The following is a 23,393-nucleotide window of genomic DNA, read 5'->3' on the forward strand; positions in this document are numbered from 1 at the left end:
CTTGTTTTATGGGAATGCTGATGTGTTGTGTGTCAAATGAAGAAGTGGATCATCTTTTTACTTTTAATTTCATTTTTAAATGAAAATTTTTAATTAAATTAAAATCCTGCCCAATCCAAAATGGTTCTGGATGGTTCACAATAGTTAAAAATACAAAAAACCCACCAATTTTTAAATAAACTAAAAAAATTGTTAGTTTCTTTTTTAAACTAAAATTGTTAAATTGTTTAAAATAAGGTTTTTTTAACTAAAAATTCAAAACTATAACTTGTGGAAGCCATTTAAACATGGTTAAAAGCCAAACTAAGAAGAAACAGGTCTTTACAGCTTTTCCTGAGCACATCTAGAGCCTTTTCTCCACACACCCAGATGATTCCCCATGTGCCCAGGCAGCAAGGAGGGCCAGGGGCCAGGATGTGTTGTCCCGGCCCTCGAAAATACCATAATGCACTGCGTGAGTATGTGAGGTGCATCATGGGGATCCCCCCTCCCCTCCCCGGGCTCCCCACAGTCTGGCAGCCGTGGCTGCCAAAGAAACAGGGTTAGGAGAGCGCTCGCTCTCCTTTGGTGCTGTGTTTGGCGCTGTGGTGCCACTGAGATCGGCCCGATCGTGGTGGTTCACACGAATGTGCAAAAACGGGCTGGGCTCCCTTAGCCCAGTTTTGCACACACGTGTGAATAGCCTCAGTATTTCATTGAAACACTGTCTGGCTGGGTCGCACCCCGCCCCCACTTACAGTGAGGCAGGGAAAGAATCTCTAGCCAGCATTTCAATGTAACACCAGCTGGGGAGGAGAGGGCATGCCTCACGCTCCCAGCCGACGAGGGCTTTGTTCACTGACTGGGGGCAGAAGGGGGCAGGGAGGTGCCCCGGGAGAGGGTGAGGAGGGTGCCTCAGCGGCCCCCCAGAGCCTGGCGGCCCATGGACTGTCGTCCCCCCTTACTCCATTGACCCCATGTCTCTGGTGGGGACGCTCACCTCTGCGCAGTGCCCGGGAGACTATGCAGAATATTCCAAGTATCTGAGTATCACATGGGCCCGATATATAGTGAGTCAGGGAGCAGCACTTCAGGCTGATGGGGGCCGCCACTGGCCCCTGGGTCTTACAGGGAGAGCGCTGGTCTAGCTCCGTATTGTCTACATGAACAATACGACCGCTGTGGGCACCGCCTAGTGGGGGGGGGTGAGAGGCACCTTTATTCATTCATTCATTCATTCATTCATTCATCAAACTTATATACCACCCAAACTTTCATCTCTGGGCAGTTAACATAAAACAATTAAAACACATATAAAAGTTAAAACAAATCAACAGTTTAAAATCAACCATAAAATTAAAACAGACAATTTTTAAAAGCCGAGAAAGCTTGGGCGAAAAGATGGGTTTTCAGGTGTTTTTTAATAATTGCCAGAGATGGGGAGGATCGTATCTCAGCAGGGAGTGCATTCCACAATCTTGGGGCAGCGACCGAGAAGGCCCGCCTCTGTGTAGCCACCAAACGAGCTGGCAGTAACAAGAGACGGACTTCCTCAGATGACGTCAATGGGTGGTGGGGCTCATAGTGAAGAAGACGCTCTCTTAGATACCCAGGGCCTAAGCCATTTAGGGCTTTATAAGTTATAACTAGCACTTTATATTCTGCCCGGAAACCTATTGGCAGCCAGTATAGCTCCATCAGTAAAGGAGTAACGTGGTCTCTCCGCGATGACCCAGAGACCAACCTGGCTGCCGCATTCTGAACCAAATGAAGCTTCCGGACTACCTACAAAGGCAGCCCCACATAGAGTGCATTACAGAAGTCAAGTCTGGAGGTGACCCACAGATGTACCACTGTTTTGAGGTCATTGATCTTGAGAAACGGGCGCAGCTGGTGTATCAGCCGGAGTGGATAGAAAGCACCCCTGGCCACCGCATAAAATTTAAGCATAAATTAGGAGGTGCTTAGCTCTGCTCCGGCTGCACCAGCAAGCTGCTCCGAGTGCAAGCAGCAGCATGCCACCCAGCACTCCCAGTGGCGAGGGAGTACCACTCACCTGGCCACCACCAGCAGATCAGCTCTGCAAAAGCCTGGTGAGTGGCAGAGCTGATACTCCGCTGCAGGGAGCGCTAGGTGGCACCCTGCGGCCCAGAGCAGCATGCAGGTGCAGCTGGAGCGGAGGTAAGCACCTACCAATTGATGCTTAAAGGTGCCTCTTGCTGACCCCATCCCCACGGGCAGCGCCCGCAACAGCAGCTACTGGCAGAGGCTCTCCAAGCTTTCAGGCTGGTGTCCCTCTCTCCCAGCCCTACCTGGATTGAGCCTGGGACCTTCTGCTTGAAAGCAGATGCTCTTCCCCTGAGCTATGACTCCATCCACTTAGGGGACTATCTTACAGTGCTCACATGCAATCACTCCTCCAAATGCAAATCACAATGGGCCCTTGAAGACCATCGCAGCCCTGCTTAACAAAGGGGACAATTCATGCTTGCTACCACAAGATCAGCTCTCCCTTTAAGTAGGCCTGTTTCCGCTGGCCTTTGGGGTGAAGGTGTCCTGGGGGGCAGGCAGTGAGAGTGGTGAGTGAAAGGGGGTGGGGGCAAGGGGAAAGTGGTGGGGGGGGGTGTGAGCAAGGGACTGCACTTTGGATTTTGCTACTGCAAGACCAGCTCTCCTCCCCATGATGGCCTTGAGCTAAGACCCTAGTCTGGGATTCAACACAAAGGGGAAGTGAGCCAGAAGGCACAGACAGACAGCGTTAATGTGGTTCCCTAAAAGTAGCACCGGACCCTTGCCGCTTCCTAAGGTGGTTTCCCACAAAAGGGGCCATATGTCTCTGCTACAAGGAAGTGGGAAAAGGCTGCCTTGTTACCCTATCTCCACTTGGGGAAGTGGGGAGTGTGAAACTAGGTGCTGTATCCTAGGATTTGTTTCACTACTGTGAAAGAGAGGGCTCAAAACCACATGGATAACGAGGAGAAATGTGCTCGCTTAGGAGCGCAGAATATGCGAATAGTGCTCCTTTATGGAATTGGCTGCATCTTTAGTGCATCTTGCTAGTGTAGCATTGTCACTAGGTAAGATAGTAACTTGTCCAGAGCTACCCAGTGAGTTTCAAGCTGGAGCTGGGATTTGAAGGCAGATCTCCCTAGTACAAATCTGATACGAAGTCCTGTTCTTCTGCCTTCAAGAAGACCAGCAGCTTTTTCAGACGGTGACTTTACCACAACTTTACTTTGAGAGGGTGGGTGTGCGTTCACATATCGGCCTTGGTGAAGCCTGCTGTCTGAAAAGCTTCTGGGCTAGTATATTCAGTCCTAAGCTGGCTATCACACAGTCCTAAACTGGGTATCACGTGACTCACCCTATTATTGGCAAGTAAAAAACTAGCAGAGCAGGTAGCAGGAAAACAGCAACATTATCTGGGCTAGAACCTTCCTCTTTGCAGGGTGTTTTTAACAGGGGGAATCATTCAAAAATGGCATTCCCTACCAGCAAGTTGTTGGTACAATCCATTCTGGGAGAAGAGGGGGTCTTGGGGTAGCAAGCATGATTTGTCCTCTTTGCTAAGCAGGGTCTGCCCTGGTTTGCATTTGAATGGGAGACCACATGTGAGCACTTCAAGATATAACCCTTAGGGGATGGGGCCGGTCTGGGAAGAGCCTCTGCATGCTTGAATGCAGAAGGTTCCAAGTTCCCTCCCAGACAGCATCTCCAGATAGGGCTGAGAGAGGTTCCTGCCTGTAACCTTGGAGAAGCCACTGTCAGTCTGTGTAGACAATACTGAGCTAGATGGACCAAGGATCTGACTCAGTATAAGGCAGCTTCCTATGTTCCTATTACATGTAAAAAGGATGTTCCTATTACTTGTGTAATAAGTGTGCTTTCCAGGGAGCACAAAATCACGGCAAAGAAGCAGTGATGTCAAGCTCAGGGCCAGCCTGTCCACTGAGTCTTCAGGGGTGTGGGGCAGGGACAGGTGCCCCCATTGTGAATAACTGCTCTCTGCATGGCAGCTGGGGTGAGGGGCAGTGAGGGAAATTATACCTTTTAAAAGATGTAAGGTTGCTGCTGCCACCCCACCCCACTGCCAAACTCTGCACAGACTCTGTGCCTATGGGGCACACGGAGGGCGCGGACTCCGTGCAGAGCTGGCAGTGGCGCAGGGTGGCAGCAGCAGTCTTACAGAATTTTAAAGGTCTAATCTCCTTCATAGGAACATAGGAAACTGCCATATACTGAGTCAGACCATTTGTCCATCTAGCTCAATATTGTCTACCCAGACTGGCAGTGGCTTCTCCAAGGCAGGAATCTCTCTCAGCCCTCTCTTGGAGATGCTGCCAGGGAGGGAACTTGGAACCTTCTGCTCTTCCCAGAGCAGCTCCATCCCCTGAGGGGAATATCTTGCAGTGCTCACACATCAAGTCTCCCATTCAGATGCAACCAGGGCAGACCCTGCTTAGCTATGGGGACAAGTCATGCTTGCTACCACAAGACCAGCTCTCCTCCCTCGTCCATTCCTCACCACCCCCCACCAGCCTCAACCAAAGTCAGCCACCATGTCTGACTTTGCCCCCCCTCACCCGCCTCCATCTTCAGTTAAAATTATATTCTGTATGTTACAGATAACGTATAATTTTAACTGAATGTGGTGGGTGTGGGGTGGGAAGGGTGTCAAAGTCATACTTTGCCAAGGGTCTGCCAGCAAAGTATGACTTTGGTCGGGCCAGCCTTGGTGAAGCTAATTTTGAAAGGTATAGAAATCCTCTTGATGGCATTGTCCATGTCCACCCACTTGAATAATCCCATCATCTTCCTGGGCTAGCAAAAGGTCATCCGTCCCCTGGAGCTTTCCCAGATGAGCCGCTTGACTGCAGCAGGAAGCGCCTACAGTTAAGCCTTTTTGAAGACCAAAGTACTACTTGTTTAGGACACATGTAATGTGCAGCAACTGCAGGGACCGTCTGGAGCAAAGCTGGATAATGCCATTGGCCGTACGGAAGGCAACGTCTGTTGCCATCCTGACCTTCACTGTATAAAGAACTTTATAGATTGAGTCCTGGGGGTTTACTTCACCTCAAGATCCCCAATGTGAACTAGGAGAGAAAGAGAGAGAACAAGGAAGATGTCATCTAGGACTGAAATTTAGCATTAAGGAGTTCTGGGTTGGGATGTGCAAAGTGATTCAAATTCAAATCAATGCAACTCGATTTTGGGTTATTCAAATTTGAATTGAATCATCCCTTAAAATGGCAATTAAATTCAAATTCAAATTGAATTTTTGAAATTCGATTTGAATTCGATTTGGTTCACACAGGGCTTTTTGCTCGCAGCTCCTCCGGAATGGAGAGTGTGCTTTCACCTATTGGCCAAATTGACCCCGAAGTCTCTGTGAGCTATCAGGGAGCATTTCACACACAATTCGGGTTTTTCTTTCTGTGTTAGAGTGTGGCCCTATTTATATCTAGGGTTAAAAAAAATCCACTGTTTGCATTGGTTTGGGGGGGCAACTTCAAAGTCTCAGTAAAGCCTCACAGTAAACTCGCTGTAAATGCCCAGCCTAAGTGCAGCGAAGCTGTGTTAAGTTGCCATTTGGAAAAGCTCCTGGTGTTCCTTGTCCTTTGGATCTGTCCTCAGTAGCAGCATGCAAGGAGAACTTGGCATGCGGACAGCTTTCCCTCTGGTGTTTCCAGTAAGCAAGCTTATTTTTCTGGTGCACTAGACAGACTCTCAGACGAGTGCAAAACGAAGGTGCTAATTAAATAGAATTTCCCAATTGTATATTGATTGTAGCAATTAGTACAGGGGGCAAATGCCTCCAGGTAAGCATCATAGCGACATTCTGATGCAGGAACTGGAGGGTGGGGCTGGTCTGGCTTTGATCCGAGGGGTTGGCATCAGGGAGTCTGAAAGCTGAAGAGACAGGAAGGATATAAATATATTTAATAATTATAATAATTACCTAGTTTCCAGAGGGCTCTGATGCTGGCCCGGTGTAATGCCTTAGAAACGGCTGTCCGGGAGGGGAGATACTGTAAGATCCCCTATAAGGAGCGTGTCTGCCCTTGTGGTTCTGGGGAAGTGGAGTCTACGTCCCATGTTATCTTGAACTGTCAGTTCTATCGAACTTTGCGGGAGAGATATAGAAGTCCTTTTTTAACAGCATACCCCAGTTGTTCTGAGCAGTTCTATCTGGAATTACTTTTGACAGACCATTGGGATGTAGTATCTTATAACCTGGTGAAGTATTGTTTTCCGGCTAATAAGACTAGGATTAGAAATGTTGAGAAGTGAGATATGGGGTTGGATTGAATTAAATCGTAGATTATTACAATGCATGAAGCCCTCTGTTTTATGTAATGGATGAACTTGGGCGTTACGGCTCTGTTTTATGTTTCAACAGTTTATTATTTCATTTGACCAAGTTTGCTTTTATGTAAAGCTTTTGTACTTTGTGTTTTGCTGGTCGAATGACCGTAACAATAAATAAAGAATACAAGTTCTACGAAGTTTGGATGCAACAAAACAGAACTTGGCCACATTTATACTTAGAAGTAACAAATTTAAAATATGACAGTAAAAAATCCAAGTAAAATTGATCTGTATGGCCAGGATGGTTCTTTAAGAGAGGAGGAATAAACTTAATACAAGCATCCCTATAAAATTGACAATACAGAATAACATAAAGAACTGACTCTATATCCCCTGAGCTACAAGGGCAACGACACAATACATATGGAACTTGTTTATATTTCCTGTCTAGGAGGGCAGAAGGAAGGACATTCAAACGAGCAAGGGTCAGTGCTCTCCTAAACTTAGGTAAAAACATATGACTAGGATAAGAAACGTTGAAAAGCAAGCCATGGGTTTGGATTGAACTAAATGTTAGATTATTATAATTTATGGAGCCCTCGGTTTTATGTAATGGACGAATTCGGACGTTAAGGCGCTGTTTTATGTTTTAACAGTTTATTATTTATCTGACCATGTTTGCTTTTATGTATTTTCTATTTTGCTGGTCGAACGACCATAACAATAAAGATGATGATGATGTAATAATTAAGCACCAGGGGAGGAGAGCTGGTTTTGTGGTAGAGAGCATGTATTGTCCTTTTTACTAAGCAAGGTTCTCCTTGGTTTGCATTTGGATGGGAGCCTACATGTGAGATATTCCCCTTAAAGGATGGAGCCATAACTCAGTGGAAGAGCATAGGGTTCCAGGTTCATTCCTTGGCATCTCCAGATAGGGCGAGGAAAAACTCCTGCATGAAACCTTGAACTACTGCCAGTCAGGGTAGACAATACAGGAGAACCTCTCTATCCACAGATTCACCATCTGCAGAGCTGCAGATTCATGAATCTATGGTCGGGTTATAAAACACCCAACTTCGGCATACATGGGGGTGGGGGTGGGGCAGGGGGGTTACACACACGTCCACAGGTTGGGGGTGGCCTCGGAGGTTATTTCCAGCCACCATTTTTGTCTCTAGAAGAGCCATTTTGTGAGCCATAAAATAAAATAGAATACAATCGCCAGTGATTTTTCATGGCATTTCAGGGACCTTGGGGCGTGGGGTTGGGGGGACTACACTTGACTGAGAAGCATGGTAGGACACTTTATTTGGCCCATTTCTGCAGGGTTTTGCTGCTTTTTAGTGATATTTTTGAAGTCTGGGAACCTAATCCCCCAATCTCATTGACTGCAATGCTTCATTATCCACAGTTTCATTGCCCACGGTACTCTACAGCAGGGTTTCTCAACATGTGGGTCCCCAGATGTTATTGGACTTCAACTCCCATAATCCCCAGCCCCAGTGGCCTTTAGTAGGGAATTATGGGAGTTGAAGTCCAATTACATCTGGGGACCCACACGTTGAGAATCCCTGCTCTACAGGAATGGAACTCCTGCGGATAATGAGGTCCTCCTGTACAGAGCAATGGTCAATGGTCTGACTCGGTAGAAGGCAGCTTCCTACTTTCCTACTTAAGCACATCTCTTACTGGGCAATCCTATAATCCATCTACACCAGTGTCCCACTTATGCTGGTCTAATGAAGTTGGGATTTTAAATGAGGACAATAGAGGAGGAGGAGGAAAGAAGAGTTAAAAACAAAACCCTAAGAAGTGCGACTCCACCAGTCACTCCCTCAATGACATGGCTACCACCTTTGCTAAGCAGGGTCTGCGCTGGTTTGCATTTGAATGGGAGACTACATGTGAGCACTGTAAGGTATTCCCCTTAGGGGAGGGATCTGCTCTGGGAAGAGCAACTGTATGCTTTCATGCAGAAAGTTTCAAGTTCCCTCCCTGGCAGCATCTCCAAGATAGGGCTGAGAGAGACTCCTGCCTCCCACCTTGGAGAAGCTGCTGCCAGTCTGTATAGACAATACTGAGCTAGATGGACCAATGGTCTGACTCAGTAGAAGGCATACACCAATCACAGAGAAGCATGCCAGCAATGTCCTCAAGTTGGCCAGGTGAGGAGAGAAAAATGCACAAGCACAATTTTTTGTTTTCAGCCTAACAACCCCAATTTCATTCAGAATCCAATAAAAATACTAGAGTCCAATCTTATACTATCAGAAATTTATTTTTAAAGTATCATAAAATCAGTATACATACTTTGTACCTAGCATTTTTATTAGATTGTGAAGGATATTCCAGGTGTGGAAAGAGCCAATCCCTGCATTACGATGAGGACACGCCCCATGGCATCAGCATACTTCATCACACACGCAAAACACACAACTGGCCTGCAGACTTGAAGAAGCCGTTTCTTCTGGCTGGACCCAGGAGAGTAAGAGGTAGAATAGTAGCATTTTAGAACAGGAAGGACCTTGGAGGTCTTCTTGTCCATCCGCCTGCTCAGTGCAGGAAAACTGTACATTACAGGTGGACTTTGTTATATGTGGATCAACCATCCACAGTTTCGCGTATCCATGGTTGTGTGATTGATACCCAGCCTTGGCAAATGTGTTTAAAAACCGGCCCACAAAGGGTTAATTCCGCGTACCTGCAAGTCAGAGGCAGCCGGAAATGACCGCAAAGGTCCTTTCCAGCTGCCATTTTGTGAAATAGAGCCATTTTGTGGCTCATTTGCTTGAAAACCCCTGTGAAAAATTGTGTGGAAATGCTTTTTAAAAGACTATTTCTGACCTCGGGCGGGACCATTGCTGGATCACTGGAAGCCCGAAGAGAATGGTAGGGCACTTTATTTTGCGCTTTTAAGCCCCCCCCCATTTGGGGGGCACTTTTCAGTAATCCACAGTAATTGCAGAGAATGGAACCCCCACAATTTCTAAGGTTCTCCTGTATACTGAATTCAGGAGGGTGCAGTGCAGCCTCAGTGTTGTAAAAATGTCATGCATCCTTGATCTTAGCCTGGAATCTATGCACACTTATTTTGGGAATGATCTGTCTTGAAGTCAGGGGGGACTTGTCTTGAGTAAACATGCATAGGATCAGATGGTAAAAGTATTTAACTTGTGCCTCATTGTGCCTGTGGGAATTCTTCCAAACGCGAAGCTAAATTGCGTCTGCTCACTGTAATGTAACAATCACTTGCCCTACCTGTGCTTCTGCCTATATGTTTATCTACACCCAGACAATGCATAAGACAGATGGGGAGTAGTCACTCTCTCTCCTTTTAGGTATGGGGAAGACATCTGGCATAACAAGAGTGAATGCCAGAACATCACACAGCGCTCATGTGATCTCACGCGTGAGACTGAAAAGGTCGGTGAGCGCTACTACGCCCAGGTGAGAGCCATCGTCCCTGACTGCTGTGTCTCCAAATGGGTCATGTCCCAGAGGTTCTGTCCCCGGGAAGACAGTAAGTGTTACCAGTCCTTAATGTGGTATCTGGGGTAACATCAGAACAACCAGTTTGGGGAGCACAGGGGTGGCAAGGAACATTATTAGGGGAGCAAGCAACTGGCCATGCATTGGATACTCTAGAAGTAAGCCAATGGTGTTGTGGGTGTATTTGTCTTATTAATGAAGCTGAATTGTTGTGACAAGCAAATCTGTCTACAGCTTTCTTCAGATCAAGAGACTGCAACAACTTTTCCCCCAATACCTATGATATCCAAGTCCCTTAACTATTATTTTTCATGTGGTTCAGAAAACGGGACAGGTTCCTCTTTCAAAATACAGGAGGACCTTGATATTCATGGGGGACGGGGTCCATTCTCCACTATTACCACAGATGCGGAAACCACAAATAGCGAGTCATTGGGGCAATGGGATTGTAGGGGTTAGGTTCCTGGATACCCGATAATTGTCCCAAAAATCCCTAAAAAGGGATTAAAAGGGCAAAATAAAGTGCCCTACCATGCTCTGCAGGCCTCCAGCAATCCAGCAATATCCCCTTGAAGGCAGAAATCACCTTTCTTTTGTTCCCTTTTGTGATTTTTAAATATATTTTTTCTCAAGGAAATGAGCCATAAATTGCTACTGCACTCAAAATGGTGGCCAAAAATTAATTTCAAACCAACCTCAACCCACGTATATGTGAGTGTAACCCCTTTTTTGCTGGATTTTTCCTGTGTATACCAAGGTTGAGTGTCTCTTACCCGACCATGGATACACGAAGTCGTGGATGCTGGATCCATGAATATCGAGGTTCTCCAGTACTGTCTCTTTGGATTAGGGAATATATCTTTCAGCTTCCTTTCCTGTCCAAGGCTATATGGCAGGAAAGACTCGGGTAGGCAAAGAGGTCAGTACCAGCCCAGCTGAGATCTTCAGGGGAGATGACCAACACATGATCTCACCCAGGCCAGTTCCATGCCAGGAAGGAAGTGAAGGGGTTGGCCTGGCTCCTGGGAGGCTGGAGGAGTTTCCTACCTATGTGATTGTACTGGCTTCTGCTTCTTGTTCTGGGGTTGAGGAGTGACGATTCTTTAAAGAACAATGGCATTTTACAATAATTAATTCAAGTTATATGACCATAATATATGATGACTGTGTTGTCTGAGCATTTGCTGTAAGTTTGGTGGATGGGGGAGCACGGAAAATTTTAGGAGAGTGTCTGCTACCCCTTGGAGTCATCCCTGTGGGGAATATAGTCTGGTCCTGGGAAATCAGCCTGCCTGAAACATCACACCAATTACCTAAGCTCAAAATTGCAGTCCCAGAACTAGGGATGTGCACAAATTGAATTTTTCAATTCAAATCAAATTTGAAAATTTGTTTCAAAATTTGAAAATTTGTTTCTAATAAAATTCAAATTTTGTTTCAAATTCCAATTGAATTTGAATCAATGTTGACCCTCTTTTGGCACCTTTTAAAACCAATCAGGAGGCCTGAATGGTTTTTTAAATTTGCCAAATGACCCTCGATTCGAATTCTAATCGAATTTCCAAAATTTGATTTGATTTTGAATTTAATTGCCATTTTAAGGGGTGATCAAATCTGAATAACCCAGAATCAAGTTGAACTGATTTGAATTCGAATCAATTTGCACATCCCAACCCAGAACTCCCTTATGCTAAATTTCAGTTCTAGATAACGTCTTCCTTGTTCTCTCTCTTTCTCTCCTAGCTCACATTGGGGAGCTTGAGGTGAAGTATACCCCCAGGACGCAATCTATAAAGTTCTTTATACAGCCTCCCTACACCCCTCTCAGAGATGAGGATAACCAGTTCCTGACTGTGGAAGATGTTTTCAGTGGATTTGGTGACATCCGATACGAAATCACCATATTCTGTGAAAAGACGCAGCAGAAGGTAAAACTGTGGGGTCAGAAGATTAGCCACTTTCGGCAAGCATGCCAATTCTGCTCCTCTGATTATTACACATTTAATTAGTACCAGCAACAAGGTTCTCTCTAAAGAAGCGCCATTATTTATTTATTTATATTCATACACCATGTTCAACAAAGAAATTCTCAAGGCTGTTTAATGATTAATAAGAGAAAGATGATGTCTGCTCCCCAAAGGGCTCATAGTCTAAGCAATAATACACCAACAACCAATGGAGGGGTGCTGTGGTGGATAGGGACTATTGCATCCCCCTAGCATTAAGGTACCCACATGGCTTAACAGCATTTCCCAACCAGCTAGTGAAGAGCTAGGCAGCTGGCAAATACTGACAGGCCATGCTTGTGCCTGAATGCCAGCCACGCCCTCTGACATCAGCACTCTGGGGGCGTGGCCAGTGCCAGCACACTGGAGGCGTGACTGCCATTTGGGCACATGCATGGCAGCATTTCCCAGCCAGCTAGCGAAGCACTCGGCAGCTGTATCACCTTGTTTCTCTCTCTCTCCCTCACTCCCGTGTTGGTTAACTGTCATGGCTTCCAGCCACTGCAAACTACAAAGGCAAGGACAGGTGTGTCTCTGACAAAACGAACCCTGATTAAAACTACAGTTTCCAAAATCCTGGGATGGATTTATGGCTGGGTTTGATTCTGTATTATATCTTGTGCTTTGCTGGTCTTGGGCTGTAATAATAAACTATGAGGGTGAGAATGGTGGACTTTTGTCTGCAAAACTGCACAGTGTCTGTGTAATCCCAGTAAACTCAGTGGGAATCGTTTCAGAGTAAACATGGAGAGGATCAGGCAGCACATGTGAAGTACAGATGCACTTAAAGAAGCCCTCACCGTAGGCTAATCATATGCATCAGTCACTTGAAAACTCTCCATCTCAAAGCACTTTGGAAGATTATTTATTTTTCTGTTTATCATTACATTTTTATACCTGTTTCCTGACACACTAGAGTGTGACAAAGAAATGGAAGTTAGGAATGGGCTGATTTTCAAAGGCATCCATTAAGTTCTTAGGAACATAATCAATGGACTGCAACCATCAAGACTGATGGGGAAGGTTATTAGTTGAACTTCAGAAACAGATATTGTTTTTAACACAATATTACTTTGCCTTTCTAAAATACAAATCTCTTCTATCTCAATCTCTCCCTCTCCCCCGCCCCCTCCCCCTATAGTGGGTAAAGACCGAGAACAACAAAGAATTTGAAATTTCTAACTTGGAGTCCAACACCAACTATAATGGGACAATATACATTCAGTATTTAGATAAAAAAAGCCAGCCATATATGTTTCGGGTGAGAACGTTACCAGGTGAGGCTCTCATTGTGGAATTTTATAATAATCTTAGTTAAGAATAATCGTAACTACCACTGTTTCTGTGTTTACTTTCCCCCGAATTAGAGGTTTTCCCAATGGTGATATATAGCAGCTTGACTACGATCACAATTGTGACCTGTTCAGATGGCAAATATCCTTTCCATTCTCATGACGATTGGCCCTTCGGTGTGTGAAATAACAGTCTTTTAAAAGTTATATATATGCAATATTCCAAACTGTGCAAAAAAATGGCAATGTGGAATATTGCAGGAGTCAGAGGAGAGATTAAGGCACAATTCATACATAACGCCAGACTACGGGGTAGGAGTACCAGAGGTTAAGTGCTAAAGCTGAGAATCGCACCACACATGATCTAGTATCTGACGGTTTGTTACCTCTGTCTACTGGCTAGAGTCACCCCTCCCCCTTCCTAGTCCTTCCTGGCTCAATCCTAGCATTCACAGTGCCACTTGCATTTCCAGACTATGGGCATGGACTCAACGGGGCGCTTCTCACGATCAACAAAAATCGGGCTAGCAGAGGCTAGCCTGATTTTTGTTGACCGTCAGAACCACTGGGCTCGCAGCTGAGCCCAGTGGTTCTGGAGCGACAAACACGCTCAAGAACCCCTTGTAAAAAGCAGGTTTGCCTTCGTGCCGCACCTACTCACGAGTAGACCCCTGGCCGGGAGGATTAAAAGCAGCCTCCCGGCTCGGAGGTCTCCCCAGTATGCCCTGCGCACTCGTATAGGGCATACTGGGGCTTGCGGGGGCCATGCAGCCCCCCTCCCCCCACCCCCTGCCGGCTCTGTCTCAGAGCCGACCATCATGTGGGTGGCCGATCCGGCCTCCTGGGGCTCCCTGCCCGCTCGTGCCCGATGCAAAAAGTGGATTTTTAACCCCGGATATAAATTGGGCTACATTCTAACGCGCAATGAAAAACCCGAATTGTGTGTGAAGTGCTCCCTGATAGCTTACAGGGACTTCGTGGCAAATCTGGCCAATATGTGAATGCACACCTTCCATTCTGGAGGAGATGCCTGTGTGATAAAAGTCCTGTGTGAAAAATGCCCTGGAGATGCCAGGGAGGGGCCCTAGGACCTCCTGCATGCAGGCATTATCTATCTATCTATCTATCTATCTATCTATCTATCTATCTATCTATCTATCTATCTGTCTGTCTGTCTATCTATCGCCCAAACTTTTGTCTCTTTTGTCTCTGGGCGATTAACATAAAACAATTAAAACACATATAAAAAGTTAAAACAATTCAACAATTTAAAATCAATCACAAAATTAAAATCAACACATTTTAAAAGGCTGAGAAAGCTTGGTTAAAAAGATGGGTTTTCAGGTGTTTTTTAATAATTGCCAGAGATGGGGAGGATCGTATCTCAGGAGGGAGCACATTCCACAATCTCGGGGCAGCGACCGAGAAGGCCTGTCTCTGTGTAGCCACCAAACGGGTTGGCGGCAACTGGAGATGGACCTCCTCAGATGACCTCAATGGGCGGTGGAACTCATAGTAAAGAAGATGCTCTCTTAAATACCCAGAGCCTAAACCATTTAGGGCTTTATAACAAGCACTTTGTATTTTGTCTGGAAACCTATTGGTAGCCAGTGTATCTCCATCAGCAAAGGAGTAGGAGTAGGCATGCAGGTGTTCTTCCCTGAGCGGCCCCTTTCATTCCTCACACATGCAGTCTCCCGTCCAAATGCAAACTGAGAACATAAGAACATGAGAACAGCCCTGCTGGATCAGGCCCTAGGCCCATCCAGTCCAGCATCCTGTTTCGCACAGTGGCCCACCAGATGCTGCCGGAAGCCATGGGCAGGAGTTGAGGGCATGCTCTCCCTCCTGCTCTTACTCCCCTGCAACTGGTACTCAGAGGCATCCTAGGGTGGACTCTGCTTAGCAAAGGGGACCATTCATGTTTGCTGCCACAAAGCCAGCCCTCCCAAGACCAACGTCCTCGCAGTACATTTAGAGATCCTTCAGAGAGAGAAAGTAATGCAGCCTGATGCTATCTAAAGAGCAGTGATGTCCCAGGTTCTTTACCCAGGGTGTGAATTGCATGTCACAGCTCGCATAAAAATACGACACAGTAGGAAGTGGAATGATGAATCACTTCATGAGTCATGAGTCAGATTGGCTGTTTGTTTTATCTTTGTTTAAAGAGGCACAGAGACATGTTTATGGATGTGCCCTGTAGAGTAAGGGAAAGGGTAAGGGCTCTGTAGGATAAGGGTAGACAATCCATAGTGTTGATAAGAAATTAGCTTGCCTTGGCCTAAGAATTTATACTTTCAAGAGACAGAAGGCCTGTTTCTGGGTTAGGGGTGGGCAAACCTGGCAAGAGGGCAGGAGGGGAAGAAGACGGGCCGGGTGGGGGGGTAGGACCACAAAAGTGACGACGGTGTACTAGAGGTACAGATGCTCTGCACCCAGCCCAGCTATTTGTTATTATTTCAGCTTCAGGCTGCAACATCTGTGCGGCTTCTATGTGACTAAAGATTAGTTGCATCATCCCATGATTAAGCCTGCCATCTGGGAAAGCCCCCAGCTGTTGAACTACAACTCCCATCATCCCCAGCCACAATTTATTTGTGGCTTTGTCAGTCAGGTCACTGTCACTGTTGTCACAGACTGTTCCTGGCATAGATGTTTCAACACTTGCCTGGGAAGTGTAGGCCTTACAACACAGTACTTCAAGACGGGGGTGGGGGGGAGCAGATATCCACATAGACACAGAAAAACAGAAACGTTCCGGTGTCACACGCTGACATAAAGGAAAACAAGACATATTTGGAAGGACCACGATGCAAAACACGAACTGAGCTCATGGACCAATGGATGGCCAGATAGGGGTATGTGTAGAAAGAGGAACCTGGACCAGAACCAATTATCAAATGTATAAACAATTTGTGTCATATTTGGGTAGGGGTCCGATGAGGGAAAGGGGGTATAAGAGCAGAAGCAAAGTTTAGGAAATGGTTGCCAGTTTTCCAGAGGAGGCCTGCATACCTTTCTGAGTCCTGGTCACCTTCGGCTAGCTCGAAAAGCAATCGCATCTGCTCTAAAGTCTTCTGTTGCTGAGATCTTTGGTGAGAAAAATAAACGGTGTGTTTGTAATTTAAGCACATAAGAACAGCCCTACTAGATGGATCCCTTGTGGAATTCTCTGCCACAAGATGTGGTGGCAGCCAACAACCTGGATGGCTCTAAGAGGGGTTTGGAAAAATTCATGGAGGACAGGCCTATCAACGGCTACTAGTCTGGTGGCTGTGGGCCATCTCCAGCCTCAGAGGCAGGATGCCTCTCAATACCAGTTGCAGGGAGCAACAGCAGGAGAGAGGGCATGCCCTCAGCTCTTGCCTGGGGGCTTCTCAGAAGCATCTGGTGGGCCACTGTGGGAAACAGGACACTGGATTAGATAGGCCTTGGGCCTGATCCTGCAGAGCTGTTCTTATGTTCTTATGGATCAGGCCCAAAGCCTATCTAGTCCAGCATCTTGTTTCCCACAGTGGCCCCGCACCAGATGCCCCTGAGCAGTCAAGAGGTGAGGGCATGCCCTCTTTCCTACCTTTGCTTCCCTGGAATTGGTATTCAGCGACATCTTCCCTCTGAGGCTGGAGGTGGAGGTGAAACTTAACGACATTCCTGACCATTTTTCCTTTGGGTCCAGAGCGCAAGCAGTTCTGGAGGACCTAGCAATTAATCTCACTGTTCCTCTGCTGGAGTGGTGGCCATGCAGGGGTGTAGCTATAATTGAGTGGATGGGTTCAAAGAACCCCGCCTCACCCAGCTCCTGAGGGCCCCTCAGCTCCACCCTCTCCTTATTTTCTTCATTATCTCCCTCACCCTTAGGGGCCGCAGGGGAGAGAGGTGAACACAGGCCTGCTCTCCCCTAGCTACACCCCTGTGGCCATGCCTCAGTAGATTAGAGTGGATTAGGTCATGCCTCCTTCATTTTAATTCCTACAACATGTATCCTTTACCTTAATGACAAAATAAACCCCACGCACTTTTTAAAAATCATGCAGAACTGCTCAAGGAAAAAGTGTGGTGGGTTGTTGATGTTACAGGTGATAGCCAATAGCTACCCCACACAGCTGGATTTTTGTCATTCAAGCAGGAAAACCTGCAGAACCAGGGAGGTTGTTTTTCCACTTGCCATTTTACCTCAAACCACCTAAGTGAGAGATGGGATGTGAAGCTCCAAACTACAAATGCAAACACACTGGGATACTTCAACTATCAGGATGTATGCTAAGGGCCTAACTGCTTATCAAATCATGCGTCATACCTAGGCAATATCTCACCTGAAAAATCTGACTTGGGAAACTGGAACTGGCAGGTGGTGAGATGGACCTATGTGCTCATTGCAAAGGGGATTTTCAGGGCAGCCAGGCACAGACATATCCCTGTATCCCTGCCCTGGTTTCTGTTTCCCGGTCATGCTAGTGTGTGACAAAGAGATGCTTAGGAATTAGCTGGTTCTCAGTGGGGTCAGTCCTTAGGCAATGGACCATAGTCATCAAGACTGGTGGGGAAAACTTGTCCGTCTCATCTCGAGAAACTGGAGACACCAGGAGCAGGTGGCAGTTGAGGTCCGATACCAAGTGTCCCTGAATACACACACCTTTGTTTCCCCGCCATATGACTGAATGGTTGTGATCCATTCCTATAGGCAAGTGCTTAGCTTGGGGCACTATTGCAGCGAAAGCACAGCCTGCCCATAGTCCCAACACTGGGTGATCTGACTCTAAGAGAGACCCAATGCTCCAAGTCCAAGGAGGAGAGCTGGTCTTGCTGTAGCAAGCATGAATTGGCCCCTTTGCTAAGCAGGGTCCACCCTGGTTTGCATTTGAATGGGTGACGACATGTGAGCACTGTAAGGTATTCCCCTTAGGGGATGAGGCCACTCTGAAAGAGCATCTGTGTGCTTGCATGCCAAAGCTTCCCTGGAGGTTATTCACACTTGGCTTCAGGCTTCGGGGTAAATGTTGTGCAAAACCACTTTGAAGAACACTCATGACACTGAGGGAAGCAGCCCCTCCCCTCTGCTCTTGGGTTTTGTTTTTGTAAGTACACATTGCAGGCATAAGTGTTTTCCTTCCTAGCCAATGGGCGGGGTGGGGGGGGGGAGAGTTCCCTGGCGAGATAGATCTGCATTTCTGAAGAGACCATGCCTCTTATCATGCTAATGATTCTACATCAGTGCCTCTCCCTGTTTGCTCTGGCGTTTTCAAACAAAGTAGCTTAAAACCAGCGTTTTTAAAATCCGGAAATACCTTGAGATAAGCTAGAATTCACATCACAAAGCCCGACTTGTGTGTGGAGTGGGTCCAAGGATTTTGTATGGACTTTGGAGTATGTTTGGCTGGTGTGTGAACACACACACTCTCTCCCGAAGGAGATTCGGGGTAGAAACCTTGTCTGTAAAGCCTCCTGGGATCTCCAAGATAAGGCTGAGAGAGACTCCTGTTTGCATCCTTGGAGAAGCCGCTGCCTGTCTGTGTTGACAATACTGAGCTAGATGGACCAATGGTCTGACTCAGTATAAGGCAGCTTCCTATGTTCCTATGCTCAGAAAGACATATTGACACCACCACCCCTGAGTGTCCTCATGTCACCCATATTTTCCTTGTTCAAAAGAATCAAAATTCCTCATTTCCTTTCGGTTCAAGTAGAGAGGAGATGGTTCTTTTTCAGATCTCTGTCGAGCCCTAGGTATTCTGAGCAGAAGGCCTGGGCAATCCAGGATACCTTTTCCAACTCTTCTGTCTATCTTGATGCTAACTTCAGTGTTCCCTTTCTTCTTCACAGACAACACCTGGCTGCCGTATTTGTTTGGAATAGCTGTATTTATAACAGTACTGATCTTTGCTACAACATATTACTTGATTTACAAGTACGTCAAACGACATGCCGTAAAGCAACCAGCATCTTTGGTAAGTACCTTTTCAATCAAAATGGAAAGTCTTTGAGATGCAAGACATTGCTGAGCACCTAAAGGGCGAACAGAATGCTGGCACCTATATCTTTCCGTGTATATGGGCTAAAGTTGTATTGCTGGTTGGATGGAGGAGGAGATCATTTAATCTCTTTTTTGAAAGTTCCTATGCATAAAGCAACATCTTCTGGGGTAGCTACTCCAGAGAAACCTGGATGATCCCAGATGCTTAGTAAACAGAAGTCTGTGTATTTTGGGCTTGGCTTAGAAGCCTGTCTTATTTATGGTGACCATTGACTAAGGCGCATAGGGAGCTTTGCAGGGGGGTGCAAGGGACAAAGTCTTACCTGTGGTGCCCCCCCACCCCCCTGGGTGTTCTTTCGTGTGTGCAAAGTGTGCCCTCCAAGCCACACCCCTGCATCTGATGTCAGATGCAAGTTCAGAGAACGGGGCTGTTGCAGCCCTGGCAGAGTTTCATTTCCCCTGTAAGCGGTCGGTGGGCTCACTGAAACGGAACTCCTTTCCCTGGGATGGGGTTCCTTTTCTGCAATTCTACCAATTGCTGAGAGGGGGAATGAAACTCTGCCAGGCCTGTGGCAGCCCCGTTCTCTGCCAACCATCGCTGGCTGGAGAGGAGAGAGACGTGCCTCTCTCTCGCAGCTGGTGAGCACTTTGCTTGCTGGTTGGCTGAGGGAAGGGGCAAGGTGGCACCCTAGCCAAGGGCAAGGGAGAGCCTTGGGGATGCCCCAGACTTTTGGGGCCTGAGGACAATTGTTCCCACTTGCTCAATTGTCTCTACGCCCCTGCACTGACTCCTTTTCTCCCCAGAGTCCTCCGGCATATGCAAAGGATCTAGGAAAGGGGTGGAATCAGTCAGAAGCTTCTCCTAGCGTCACCAAAGCTCACTGCAAAGTGAGGCAAAAGTTTTCCTGTCCCCCCGAAGTTCTCCTCATGTGCCAAGGGGCAAAGTTGGCACTCAGGCCTGGCACAGTACAAGAGTTCTCCCCTCCCCATGCAGATGGTGTGAGGCAGAGAGTGAGTGGCTTGCTTAAGGCCACTTCAGATATTCATGGCAGATTTGAGATTTGAATCAGGAACTTCCTTTTTCACCACTCAGTCTCTTACCCTCTGGGTCAGGGTTCCCGACCAATGGTCCTCCAGATATTGCTGGACTACAACTCCCATCATCCCCAGCCAACCTAATGGCAGCCGTGGATGATGGGAGTTGTAGATAGTGCTGAACTACCATCATCCCTAGCCACAATGAATTGTAGCCAGGGATGATGGGAGTTGTAGTTCAGCAACATCTGGAGGAGTACCGTTGGTTGGGAACTCCTGCTCTATGTTATACCCGCTGTCTCGCTACCTATGTTTGTGATCAAGATCTAATTTTGATTATTCTACCCTGATAGAACTTCAAGGATATCCCAGGCTTCCAGTCTCTCACCCTGACTGTGGAGCATATTCTGACCCCTCCGGATCTATCCAAGCCTCTCCAGATCGTTTCCGAGATGCAGCCAGCACAGAAGAACCAGCATCTCCAAGGAGTTCTGGCACACCTGAAATTAACTCATCTGCCCGAAACGGGCTACCAGCAACAGGAGAGAGTGCCATCCTTCCAGACCATCGCTCTTCCCGTAGCCCAGGAAGGTGCTCCTCCTACAGGTTATGCTCCACAAGCCGTCAAGAGCAATGCACCAGGCAACACGCTAGATGACAATCCCTTGACTTTGACATATGGAATATGCGTCGAAGGCACTAGGAGCACGAAGAAGAGAAACTCTCCGCCAGACCCAGTGGCGAGGTCTGGTTCTCTCATTGAGAGCAATTTAGGCAACGGACAGTATAATGCCCAGAAACCAATGCAGACTGATAGAGGGTCGTGGGGAAACCAGTCCCCAAAAGAGCGGGCATTGGTGCTGGGAAATGCTGAGCACACTCAGCAGCTGTTACATCAAGAAGACCTCCAAGAGGGTATGCCACAGCAGTTTCCTCCTCTCCTGGAAGAGCGGGTACCCCCAGCCACGTTAGCTGAAAGGACAGGAAACTACAGGAAGCAGCCTGAGGAACTGTTGCCGTCTACCCTGGAAGTCGGCCCAAGCGTCGTCTCAGAGGGTGACCATCTGTCCTCGTGTGCACAGGCAGGCAGCAGCCATTCTCACGATCACCGCACAGGGCAGTGGTTGGGCTGGGGTCCGTTAGCCTGGACTGACACACCATGGCAACCGCCGGGGCTCCAAACGACGTATTGTTTTCAACCCCTCGTTCCCCAACCCCGAACGAGCGAGGGGGTGAAAAGCGAGCCCCAAACCTATGGTGGAACCCCAGACACCTTGAACTGCGCTCAGGACAATGGTCTCCTCACGGGCCTGTTCAAAGACTTAGAATTGAAGTTACAATGGGACCATGGACCGGAGAATGAGAATGCGGCCGTTTATTAGCCATGCATCCAGCAACGGGATGCGTCTGGTTGTAATATGTGGAGCGTGGACAGTTCTTCCTCCCAAACAGGGAGCAGCTTTTCCTATCGTAATCCCTCTTATGTGAAATGTACCTGTTAAATTCTGCCCGTTATTTAAGGGGAATAATGCCCCTACTCATTAAAAGGGGGGGGGATCAGGAAAAAAAAACACAAAGTTGAGACACATATCGCTGATTTACATTTAGTGGCAACAGTGTGGGAAATGCTTTCCAGCGGTCTCCAGTACTGCTCTGTAAATTAATGATGGAGAGTCTTGTGGGAGGGACAGGACATGGGAGAGAAGCAACCCAAGCTGCCTGCTTTGGTGCCCCTCCAAATCGGGCTTTGTCTTCCGAATTCTAGCTCATCTTGATGTATTTCCGGGTTGTTAAAATGCTGGTTGTAAGCGAGTTTTTCTGAAAAACGCCAGAGCAAATAGAGAGAGGCACTGAGGTAGAATCATTAACATGCTAAGAGGGATACACTCTTTAGGAACGCAGATCTAGCTCTTTAGAAATGCAAATCGAGCTGGCTTGCCTAGCTGCAGGAAGCAAACGCTTTAAGCTCTAGTTACAAAAGTAAAACCTCTGTGTTTGCTCAAGCTGACTTTTTGGAACAATATTAGTCTGCTTGCTCAAGGTTTTCGCTGGTTATAACACCACGCATGTGTTAGACAATTAGGACAAGCATTAGGACAAACCACTACTGAGCCTTTCTAAATGGGGCTGCAGGTTGGATCAGTGCTTTGCGCACTTAATTTTATCCAAAGTGACGTCGGGCTGTGCAAATACTCAAGGCCTTCCTACTGTTTCATATTGCTTCTTGCACAGGTTCCTGCAGACACCTCAGTCTTCCACATTAAAAAACCCGGGTGCAATCCTCCTCCTCTGTGCAGCAGGGCACCACCGTCCTTTGCTCTCTGCCCACCATGGCTGCCCGCTGTTGCCACCAGTATTGCATGCACATTGTGGGGGAAAAGCATCGTTCAGGGGTGTCAAACTGCGGCCCTCCAACTGTTGTTGGCCTACAACTCCCATCATCCCCAGTCACAGTGGCCAGGAACCAGGGATGCTGGGAGTTGTAGGCCAACAACAGCTGAAGGACTGCAGTCTGATACTCCTGGCATAGATTTTTTTAATTGTTGACATTGTTAGTTACAAGAATTATCTAATTTTAACTTGTAAGAATAAATGCTTTATCATTCTTACTTTTGTTTGACTGCAGTGTCTTCCTTGAGCCTGCCTTCCTCTTTTTCTGGTCAGCAGAAACGTGCTCTGCTCCATCCTTGTTTCCACTTCCCCTGCTTTGCGAAGTGCTTCGGTGCTTAAAAAATGACCGCTGAAGCCATGAAGCACTCCACAAAGCAGGGCAAGAAAAAGAACAGAGTGGAGCATATTTCTGCCGAATGGAAAAAGATGAGAGGATAGGCGTTCACATCCCCTTCCCATGGTATCAGCACAGATAGATCTCTGTGGGTTTTGCAAATATCCTTTGCATATGGTAAGACTGGGGAGTTGGGAGTGGATTCTCTCTCTCTCTCTCTCACACACACACACACACACACACTCACACACAGAGAGAGCTGAAGCATCAGCTATCCCTGATATGATAAGTAGCACAAGCTGATTGGAACAAAGAAGGGAGGAAGGCAGGGGCGTTGAAAGAAGAGATTTCCCCAGAGTCCTAGTGCTTGCCTCTTCTTTGTTAGAGATATTTGAAGGGGAGATCATTTCTCTATCCTACCAGTAGCAGACAGTGTACACATAAGTATGGCCCTACCCATCCCCAGCACAGCATCCCTCCAGTGGCTGTTGCTGGTGTCTACCTTAGGTTTCTTCTTTAGATTGTGGGCCCTTTGGGGACAGGGAGCCATCTTATTCTTCCATTAATTAATTTTTCTATGTAAA

General features: G+C 47.1%; 1 protein-coding gene across 1 annotated transcript in view; it reads left to right on the forward strand.

Annotated features, from left to right (window-relative positions):
• Positions 1–22,697, forward strand: part of IL22RA1 (interleukin 22 receptor subunit alpha 1) — a 36,160-nt gene extending 13,463 nt beyond the window's left edge. Inside the window, exons 3-7 of the mRNA XM_053268194.1 lie at positions 9,630–9,811; positions 11,524–11,708; positions 12,928–13,063; positions 18,899–19,023; positions 20,438–22,697. Of these exons, the coding sequence (XP_053124169.1) occupies positions 9,630–9,811; positions 11,524–11,708; positions 12,928–13,063; positions 18,899–19,023; positions 20,438–21,466 (1,657 nt within the window). The 3' untranslated portion in view covers positions 21,467–22,697. The remainder of the gene's footprint in view (positions 1–9,629; positions 9,812–11,523; positions 11,709–12,927; positions 13,064–18,898; positions 19,024–20,437) is intronic.
• Positions 22,698–23,393: the final 696 nt, after the last annotated feature.

Source organism: Hemicordylus capensis, chromosome 7 (assembly GCF_027244095.1).
Source record: "Hemicordylus capensis ecotype Gifberg chromosome 7, rHemCap1.1.pri, whole genome shotgun sequence".
In the NCBI taxonomy this organism is placed as follows: domain Eukaryota; kingdom Metazoa; phylum Chordata; class Lepidosauria; order Squamata; family Cordylidae; genus Hemicordylus; species Hemicordylus capensis.